Here is a 10,934-nt window from a genome sequence, read left to right on the forward strand (position 1 = left end):
ATACCATACTTTGAACAGGCGATCACAGAGCTTTACATGCTTCATAAAAATGAAAAGAGAGAAACCAAACCAGTAGTCTGGTACAACCTTTGGATTCAAATGAATCCTCCAACTGAACTATGATCTTGACACGAAGGAAATGTTAACATCATAAAAATAATCAGAACCAACCAGTACGTGTTCACTCGTAATAACTTCCAAAAGGATGACAAATACCCAATATTACCTCCATGACCAATGTTCGCAGGTGACAGTGCAGGAAAAACACTCTTCTTACTCTTTAAACATTTGCAGTACTTCTAGTTCTTAAAATCCTCTTCCTGCATCCCTATTGAACAACCTACAGCCTTCTAACACCTCCACTCAACCATCAAGGTTGAAAGCTCCAAGAACATTGAACTAGCCATGAACAATGACCTTATCATATTTAATCTCCGAAAAGTTGAAGTGCAGTAGATCCTTAGGAGAAGTATTTTTCTCCTCATGGGAAACTTTTGTGTGAGTTGGCAAAGATTCTATGAATCTTTTTGAAGATAGGGACTTTAAGCCTCAGTTGATCGTATCAAATCTGACAGTATAATCATCAGGAAATCCTCAAGTCATTCTCGTCCAACTATTTTGGGGAGAAATTTACTAGGCGTGCTATAAGGATAAATGGAAGACTTACCAGAACAAAATGTATTTAAAAAGCAGCAAGACAAAAGGAAAGTCAACATACTTGACTTCAAGATTATACCAGCTTTCACCTGCAAAAAGCGTAACCATTTCCTGTCTTTGGGCTGCATTTGAGCAGGGTAACACCAGTAACAGTTGAACACTCAGATATCTGTTTCAGGCATTTAGATGGAAACATACAAACGAAAGTAACCTGATACAGCACCTAACTGCCTACAGTTCCATGAATGATGAACTTAATTAGGGAAACACATGTACAGGCTCAGCGGTTGAAATGCACTAACTTACTGTTATGAAACCTCTGAACTGACAGATTATAATTCTCATGGCGGAAGTTAGGACTATAAAGGGATGTGTCCATTTATGGTTTCCGGCACCATTTTGGAGATATTTTCATCCAACTATTTTGGGGAGAAGTTTACTAGGCACAATAACGATAGATGGAAGCCTTACCAGAACAAAATGCATTTCAAAAGCAGCAAGAGATAAGGAAAGGTGACATACTCGACAACAAGACTATACCAACTTTCACCTGCCCTGCAAAAAACATCCTGTCTTTGGGCCTCACTTGAGCACGTTAACAACAGTAAAAGTTGAACACTCAGATTTCTGTTTCAGGCAGTAAGATTGAAACATATATACGACAGTAGCCTGACACCGCACCTAGCTGCCTACAATTCCATGAACTATAAACTTAATCAGGAGAATACATGTACAGGCTCAGCGATTGAAATGCACGAACTTGATGCTATGAAACCTCCAAACTGACAGGTTATAATTCTGATAGCGAAAGCTGGGATTAAAGGGAAATGTCCATGTATGGTTGCCGGCAGGTTAATTGCGGAAAATTAGGATATTCAGAAATTAATGAATCTCTCCCACAATACCAAACTCAACAACTACTAACAAACATTTACAGTATTAGCTCAGATTTTGCAAATTCACATGTTTATATATTCTAACTGATTCTAGTAAACGATATTAATTTCATATTCAGATTACCTTTCAGAGTGACTATAAGCATCTGAATTAGGACTAATTAGCAATTTGCATAATCAAAAGAATCAGGTCTCCACGATTCATACAATTTATTATACAGGTAAAATCAAAGCCAATTATGCAGTCAAAGAATCATATCACCCAGATTGAAGAAACCTCCAACAGGTTGGATTGCAGTGAAAAGATAGACAGATTACGAGTTTGTGCGTGAATCTAACGGCTTCTAATCAAGTTTTCTGACTCCTAATCTGGCTTTGGACAGGAAAGCGTTAGATTCACGCACAAACCTGAAATATGCCTCTTCTCTCAATAGTTTCGACAGAGTAATGAATCCCAAGGCATATACAGATTACGAGTGTGTGCGTCAATCTAACGGCTCCTAGGCTTTCCGGCACCTGATCAGCCTTTAGAAAGCAAAGCGTTAGATTCACGCACAAACCCTGAAATATGCCTCTTTCTTCTTTTGATGCCAATGCTTTCGAGAGAGTACTTTGTCGGCGGGATAGCTAGGGTGAATGTGGGTCTATATATATCTATATATATACACACGAGCATATGCTTGGTGAGTTGTACATAGTCGTAGTAGAGGGTTTGGCATTTGGCGGTTGAGACTTCAAAGCAGTTGGGACTTTGGAGTAGGGAAGAAGCCAGGGGAAATTTGCGAATTAGAGGGGGTTTATTTATTTGAGCCAAATGGTGGTGGAATTGTACTTGAGTTTGACAAAACACGCGTTTGAAGTGGAGCATGAGTCGGTCAAACTTGACCATTACTGTTGTGTTTGACAACTTAATTTAATATTTAAATTTAAATTTAATAAATTCAAATTTTAACAGATTCAAATATATTTGATTAGTAAAAATACTGAATTTTTACTAAAAAATATGTCATAAGTTATTTACTTATCATTTAATATAATACGCACTTAATTGTATCAAATTTGGAACTTGAAAATTCAGTAATTCAATAGATTCAGACTTCAAATTTTCGTGTTTGGATTGTCATTTTCTGAAGTTTTTGTAAACAATTTGATATATATGAGATAAAAAAAGTGATTGAAAAATGTGTTTACGAAATTCGTAGAGATTTTTAGGCACGCGTTAATACATCTAAAATTCACCCAATCTTTCATCTATATATACATACTAACAATTATTATATTTTCTTGTATTTATATACTTTCTCTGTTTAATCTTACCTACCCTCCCTTATATTTATTTATTCACTCTAATTAATCTTATATTTTCAAACATATGACACTCAAATATATTTTAATCAGTGCCCACCGTTGTTTATTTTATTAATTATCTCTTTATTACTTTTCCCCTATTTATTTAATATGTGATGAAACTACTATATAAGAAACTAAAACTAATACAAATATGGTAGATTTAAAGTTTGAGATGAGTTACCCTGTAGTTTTAGTTTCCTAATTTTGTATCATAGTCATATCATTCCTCTATAAAAAAAAAAACTAGATATATGTAATTTTGGTAAACATGCGTTAGCCATTTTGAAAAGTAAAAAAAAAAAAAAATGGAACAAAAGATAAGCCTCATAATGTAAGCAACATAAGATTCCCGTGCCGCTAATTTACCAGGGGACCGTGACGTGATGGCTACAGCCAATTGGCCCAATTCCATCTAATTTCCGAAATTACAAAAGAGCCCAATAAAAAGAAGCTCTAGCCCACGAATCTCTCATGAATCGAGTCTGAATGCAACTTTTTATTTCAATTTGAAAAAATAAGTCTCCATCACATTTTCCAATCTTTTCTTTTGGTCCCTCACACATAAAATGGCACAAAATGATCTCTCACACATAATAGGTATGTCAATTTGGTCCGACAGCCCTTTTTTTTTTTTTTCCCCAAATTTTTGACTAAAAAAGCACATTCAAATCACATGTTCATACTTTCAGGACAAAATAGAAAGACAAGTAAAATTTTGCCTCAAAACAAAGCCCTCTCACCACCCCCTTCCCTTTATACTCACCTCTAAGCTGTCATCCTACTCTCTTCCCTTCTTCGCCAACAATACGCCACTCTCTCTCCTTTCACCATGACCCACAGTCCTTCTCCTCTTCAATCTCTCACTTCCTTTTACTTCCCTCTTTTCATCATCCCAAAACCCTTTCTCCCAATCTTAGGACTACTGGAGGCCAAGGGAAAAGGAGGAAGAGGTAAAGAAGAAGAGTTACAGGTAGGTAGAGAAGAGAGAAGAGAGCGGTGGATTGATAGGGAAGAGATAGTAAAAGAAACTAGAGGGAAGGTTTTCTTGAGGTGCATGTTATTATTCTTCATATTTTGCCTCTGAAGTATAAGCACTTGATTTAGGCGTGCCATTTTTAGCAAGAATTTTGGTCGAAATAGGTTCTATGATCAATTTTCACATTTGTTATATGTGAGGGAGTGTATTGTACAAGTTTGTACGTGAGAGGCCAAAAAGAATTTTCTTGAAATGTGAAGGACTATTTTAGTCACTTTCCTATATTAAAAAACTAAAGTTCTTTGACGTGATAAATGATGTAGAAACTAGAATATACGTGGAGATATGGCTCTGAATAGCTAGTCTTGAGATTGTAGATTGTAGGAAGGAGACAAGAGGCTGTTAATATATGCTTGGGCATAATATAAGCAACATGAAAAATTAGGAGTTTCATTAGTTCTTTTTTTTCCCCCAAAAGGTCAGACTCTTACACAGTAAAGTCGCAAAAATCCTAGATTTTTTAGTTATATTCTTGGCAAAACCCAAAAACACAGATTACATCTTCAGCATTAATAAAAAGTTATATTCTTGCCTAACAAAAAATAATTCAGATAAATGAGCTAAATTATCTCTCAATTCCCTAGTTGAATAACGAGAATATCTATGAATTTGTTAAACCGCCTTTCAGGACAATAATCACAATCGTCTAATCTTGCACGCGGATCATGAATACCAAACCATTCTAGCTAGCTAGGACTTAATGGACTACACTAATAGTGGGTAAACTCCAAATGCTGAATTAAAGCAAAGGGAATTGATTTAATCTCAATGACCCTTATTGTTCAGGAACATCTTCCCTGTTAAGCCACATGTTAGAGCGTCATTAGGTACCTTCCTTACACGATCAACGCCTTCGGCAAAAACAACACCCATTCCCATATGCAAATGAGGTTCAATGTGACAATGGAAAGCCCACACTCCTGGGTTATCAGCCACAAACCTTAGAGCAGTCCATCCATATGGAAAAATCACAGCAGTATTCCTCAGTGGTGGATTCTTTAGGTTAAATTTTGCCTCATCTTCCTTAGTGAATTTCCCTTCTCCATATCCCAAAACCCAAAAAGCATGGCCATGCAAGTGCCATGGATGGATATCACTCACATTTGCAGCCAATGCATTTGCATTTTGGAGTATAACATCAACAGTGCTGTTGAAACTCAACATGTAAACCCCATTACCATATGTTGAATTAGGGTTTGGAGCTTGTTTCATCACATCGTAGTCGGAGGGGAAATCTTCAGGCGGATTTTTATGATCAAATGCATTCTTTAGGCCATATTTGATGGATCCCAAGTAGGGAGTGGCAGGTAGGACCAATGAGACGTTGTTGATAGCCCATTTAGTGTATCCATCAATACGATTTTGAGTGCTGAGGAGAATAATACGATGATCATAAGTGGTGGGAGGCTTGGCAGAGCCCATTCGAGCATGGATCTTGTTGGAGAATGCCTTGCTATGATTGTAATCATTCCAAAGGGGAGCAATAGGTGGTGGTGAAGTTGGAAGTTTTGATGCTGAAGTAGGAAAGTAGTTCAATATGGTTAGGGCTTGAGGGGTTTTTGGCTCTCTTCCTCTTACACTTAATGAAATCCAGTAATTTTTGGAGGGGTCTTGATCAGTTGTGAATAAGATTGAATAGCTTTCACCAGAGTAAATGTCCATATCATCCACAGAAAATGGCTGTACATAATTTCCATCAGCTTCAACAACCACTAGCTTGTGATTCTGTAGAAATGGGAAAAGAATGGGAATCAGATATCTGATGATTTCTTTCTGTTTTTAGCAAATTAAAGGAAGAATATGCTCTGACCTATCCCTTTCAGTGATCATTTTTCATATCATAAAAGAAAAAAGAAACTTCAATAATATCTACTGGTTCGAGTTTTCTCAAGAAATAAGCATAGGAACCACTTATATCTAAGATAACAAGCATTAAAGTTTCAAAAGCAACATTTAAAAGAAGCATTAGGTCAAGAGTTAGGACTGACTTAATCCTTGAAAGATAACCTAAGCAGATATGGGAAAAAGAAACCTGGTTTCGAATAATCCAATAAATAAATATCGTGAAACCAAATCTAGACCTTTTGATTGTCCTTTCTACAATCTGTTACTGCCGCAAATATCTCTTGTATAATGTGATAATTTTCTACTTCTTCCGTTTTCTATTTTTCTCTGTAACTTGCAAGTTGCCCCAACCAGAACAAAGTCGAGTCACGGGCACTTTCGTGCAAGGCCCTCATTGCTAAATAAGTACATATACATATATGTCGGTCCAATCTTGCATAAGGCTTTGATTGATTCCTTTCACAGGCATGCAAGAAATTTGCAGGCAAGTCTGGCCATTCATATGGTCTTAATCTTAACGTTTGTTCTAATCAAGAAAACTTCAGTTCATGGAGATTTTACAAGAAGGATTTGGTGTTGATGTATGCTTACCGTACAAAATTTTGACTTCTATATAAAACCAGTAAAACCCAAAAAAGTTGATGAATCAAATCGTTGTCCAAACATCCATGTATGTAGAACATAAAATGGTAATATACATGTCGAAAAACCTTCTTTATACCATGTTCCGATAAGATTACTTTCAAAAGTTGTATCATATTTGGGAGGGAGAAATTCAATCATTCTTACATAATGTCATATTTCTTTCTTTGATGATCTAGATTGGGAAGGGACATAATATTTCAGGCATTAGGGTTTGTCTGAGCCCCTTACATTTATGTGTGTGAAAATTTCACTTACTTTGATCATATCTTGTACAGGAAATTTGGCCAAATCTCCATCGCAAAGCTAACATGGATCAATTGAAACAAAGAAAAAAGTATGCCATCATATCCTAGAGACAACAAATCTATGGGTGTCATCCAAACAAATGCACAATATCTAGCTTTAAAGGCACCACTCATGGACTTAGTTTTACCCCAAAGATTGCCTACTGAAAAAGTACAAGTCTACAACTGGTCCCTCTTGTAGATTGTCTTTTGCCCAATAAAAATGCTATGTACCAATTTGCACGTCCACATAGTGTGCTGCACTACAGCACAAAGGGACCTTAGTCGCTTTCCAGAACAACTTCATGGCATCTACCTTGTCTGCTTCTTTTTCCCTTCTTCTTTTTTTTTTTTTCAATTATTTAGTTTTCTGTAAACATCATCTACTGTATCTACTTGACGATGCATATACTTTAGAGGATTTTTATTCTCTCATCTTACTCTCAGAATAATCCTCCAAGCAAGGAAAATTTTTTTCCATTTTTTGAACTATTCTATGGTGCAAATTCTTACTTAAGAATTATGCTAGCTAAGTCAAGGAAGTGTGCATCAAATTTGAATGGACAGTCTGATGAGGTTTAACCATCCATTTTTCCATTGTTTAACCTAAAAGTTCCCATTAGAAATGCTTATATATGGTAGATGACATTGAAGTTTTCTTTATACTTTGTGTTGATGAGATATATTTGCTACAAGAAATTTAACAGTTCATCTATAAATAAGTATACTAAGGTCAAGACCCCTAAGAATTAGAGGTCTTGAATTAAAATTCTTCCACCCTTTCTTCACTTTTAAGTCTCGCCCCTCCCTGCGGGGAAAATTTTTCAAAAAGAAAAAGGTATACTGCAGGAATATACTCCGATTATTCCACTTGGGTTCACAAGTTGGTAGAACTTGTTCTTGGCCTTTCCAACTTACTTCATATCATCCTCAAAGAATTTGTCATCTTGGCCAGAATTTTTTACCCAACTCGACAACTTTTTTATATAGTATTTTCCAAGAGAGCAAAAGGATGAAATGTGGACATGTATGCATTTGACAGTGAGCTAAATTATTTTCTACCAGACAAGAAGGTCTAATTTCATTTCGAAAACAGGGAATAATAACAAAGGCAGAATATATAGTCTGCTTCTTTAGGAAATTCGTCCTTATATTGATTGCTAGAGTTTAAAGGATAAGTTATATTGATTCGTCCTTATAAATTTTGGATAATCAGTTTTTTTTTTGATGTTTTAGGTTCTTTTTAGTCTGATTATAGATTTTTTTTAATGACAAAAAAAGGTAAAATCTATAATCACCCAAAAAAATCGCTTTTAGTGATTCTAATTAATTATTCTCCATAATCAGAATTTGTAAAACCTAAAACAACCGAGAACAAGGCCTAAAAAAAATGTGCTATAGATAGACTTAACATTTAGCAACAAACAAGTTGGCTAAATGCAAAATTTTAAAGATTAAAAATGGTAATAATCATTTTTTTTATCTAAAAAGTATTATCAAATAGACCCAAAAAAAAAAGAAAAAACCAAAAGATGGGCAAAGAAATTAAAAGAGATGGTAGATTCTTTACCCCAATTGCCAAGTTGAGTGAAGCTAGTGCTGTAGTGCTGGTTACCCTTAGCCTGTAAGTCTTGTTTGGATGCACATGGAGAATCTGTGGTGCACATGGTTCATTGCCCCTGAACTCACATATGCTTGATGATGAATTGATGAATTGAGCTGCTGCTAGGGAACAATTGTACTGCCCTCTCCCATTCATCAGAAGTGTCTAATTAAAGGTTATCCCCAAAAGAAGACATATAAGCTTCTATAATAATAAACATTATAATTTCTATCAACTATTAAATTTATCTTGGCAAAATATATTAAAAAAAAATTAATGTACACTAATTAACCTTGAGTTTTTACAGGGTTTTTAAAGGAATATAAGTTGGTACAAACAAATCAAGCTGATAAAGTAAGACCATGAAACCTTTGAGCAATTTTTCTTTTTCCCATTTTATAATAGGCAGATCTTTTTATTTTTTGATATGATTACTTAACCAAATCTCTTTTATCAATAATTTTGAGCTATAAAAACTATTCAGACATCATTCCACGGTGCCTGATCTAGGATTCTCCATATTTGGTGAAGAAAACATCTTTCATGTCAGCATTCTCAAGAAAAGAAAAAGCTATGCATGCCTGCATTCTTACGTTTGAACCATTACACTCAGATCACCGGAAAATCAAGAAAGATAAAACCATCTCATATGTAACAATGGGGAGAAGGTGCTGGCCAGTGAAACTACAATATGCACCCATCACTTATTCTAGACAATGGGAGGAGCAAGTCAATCACTTAAGCAGTGCATTGGAATTCTGTAATAATTATGTCAGCTTAGTTGAGGTGGACGATGTACCGCACATACAAAAGAAAATAGCTTTCTTAACCCCTTTATTGAATGCAGGAGTTTTTTTTTTTTGGCTGCAAAAAAAAAAAGGATGGTTTTTCTGTTTTCTCTACCTGGGGCTCACCAATCCAACGAAATGGCTTGGAAGATAGGTCAACCTCTTGTAACTGAGAGCTTTTGTGCCACCAATCACTGAGTAAAAGATTAAACTCCCCATCATAGTGGAATGGTTCCTTTTCACCTTCTGGTAAATCCACTATCAAAGAACCATACAGCCCTCCAGATCGCTGCATACCATAATGTCCATGGTAGAAATATGTTCCAGCCTGCAGGCAACAAATGCAATAGCTTTGTACGTAGTGACACTGTCCTAGTAACCATAGTTGATAGTACAGATAGACTAAGATAAAAAAAAGTGCAACTATGTTTGCCTTGTATATATCTAAGGTTAAAAAAGTTTTATGTCACCAAGATAACAAGTAGAATAGCTACCAAGAGGTCATTTTAGCTGTAAAGGTTGATTAGCTAGCCATCATGTTAGAAAGTTCACAATGACTTTAATAAAATGTTGACAATAAAACTTAGTCTGATTGCATGCTTACAAGGGCTTCCTCAGTGAGTGTGTGAGAGAGAGAGAGAGAGTGATGAATAGGCATAAAGATAAAGTGTGCAGTTGTGTAATGATTCAATGGAGTAGTTTGAAAAAGGGAAGGTGCAGGCCTGGAGGGGCCTAGCTTCTGATTTGATTAACCTTGTCAACTTTGAACCGGTAAACAAATGTTTCTCCAGGGTTAATTGCACACTGGGATATTGATGCAGCTCCATCCGCCCATGGTGTTCCAAACTGAAGAAAAATGAATCAGAAAACAGTACTAAAGCTTTATTTGGATTGCAATTTTTAGAAAAACTGTAGAAAAATAATACTGTAGCACAACAAGAACTTCCTATCAATCCTTGAGAATAAAAGCCCTTTATGCAAGGGGTACAAAACAAATTACCTGTCTTATACCATGCCAGTGAATAACAACTCCTTCAGTATTAAGCTTGTTTGTGAGCTCAACAGAGATGGTATCTCCCGCAAGAGCCCGGATCGTCGGACCGGGAAACTGGCCATTGATTCCAATAACCACATTTTCGACACAATCCGGTGACCAGTACATAGACTCCACAGCCCATTTGAAATGCCTTGTTTTAGCACCAAAAGCTGGATTCTGAACAAGAGCTAAACAAATGAACAGGAAAATGATAGTAGCCCTTGAACCAAATGTATCGCTAAAGCCAATCATTCTATCAAGAAAAGTAACCCTCCAAAAATAATTTGATTGAATAAAGATAGAAAGAAAACCAAAAGAGAGGGTGATCAAAGTGATACTAGGATGATACAGGGGAGATTTGACGTGGGATGGTAGGATGTAGCACTGCTCGAATGCTGGATCATAAGTTTATATACAAGAACATAGGCACATTAATTAGAGCTTGAAGATAGCAATTTATTTATTTATTTTTTGGGTTCTTTATTGAGGAGAATTGAAATGGAAGCTAGTGATTTGATTTGTTTATTTGTGGACATGATTCTGCTTCATGGGCATATGTTCTTCATGTCCACTTATTGTGCATGGGTCAATTCATTTTTTTTCTTCTTCTGAGAGCCTCCATGTGCTTTCCAAGTAGCATATGAAATCATTCATCTTCAATAATAGTTATTTCATCAATAAGGTTTCAACACTTTTCCAGGACAGGTTAAAGTTTCAATAGTAGTAGTCTCTTCTTTGTGGGAAATGTATAATGATTTAAAATATGAAACACAATCCATTACCATATATGTGTC

The 10,934-nt window shown here is 35.8% G+C and overlaps 1 protein-coding gene across 1 annotated transcript; it reads right to left on the bottom strand.

The window, feature by feature from the left end:
• Positions 1 to 4,523: 4,523 nt before the first annotated feature.
• LOC113720558 (L-ascorbate oxidase) lies at positions 4,524 to 10,654 on the bottom strand. The gene is made up of 5 exons (XM_027245321.2): positions 10,105 to 10,654; positions 9,858 to 9,950; positions 9,220 to 9,432; positions 8,284 to 8,481; positions 4,524 to 5,664 (listed from the first exon to the last, which is right to left on the bottom strand). The coding sequence occupies exons 1-5, from the start codon at positions 10,390 to 10,392 to the stop codon at positions 4,705 to 4,707; spliced, it is 1,752 nt and encodes a 583-aa protein (XP_027101122.2). The 5' UTR covers positions 10,393 to 10,654; the 3' UTR covers positions 4,524 to 4,704.
• Positions 10,655 to 10,934: the final 280 nt, after the last annotated feature.

The sequence above is a fragment of the Coffea arabica genome, chromosome 1c (assembly GCF_036785885.1).
Source record: "Coffea arabica cultivar ET-39 chromosome 1c, Coffea Arabica ET-39 HiFi, whole genome shotgun sequence".
NCBI classification, from domain to species: Eukaryota; Viridiplantae; Streptophyta; class Magnoliopsida; order Gentianales; family Rubiaceae; genus Coffea; species Coffea arabica.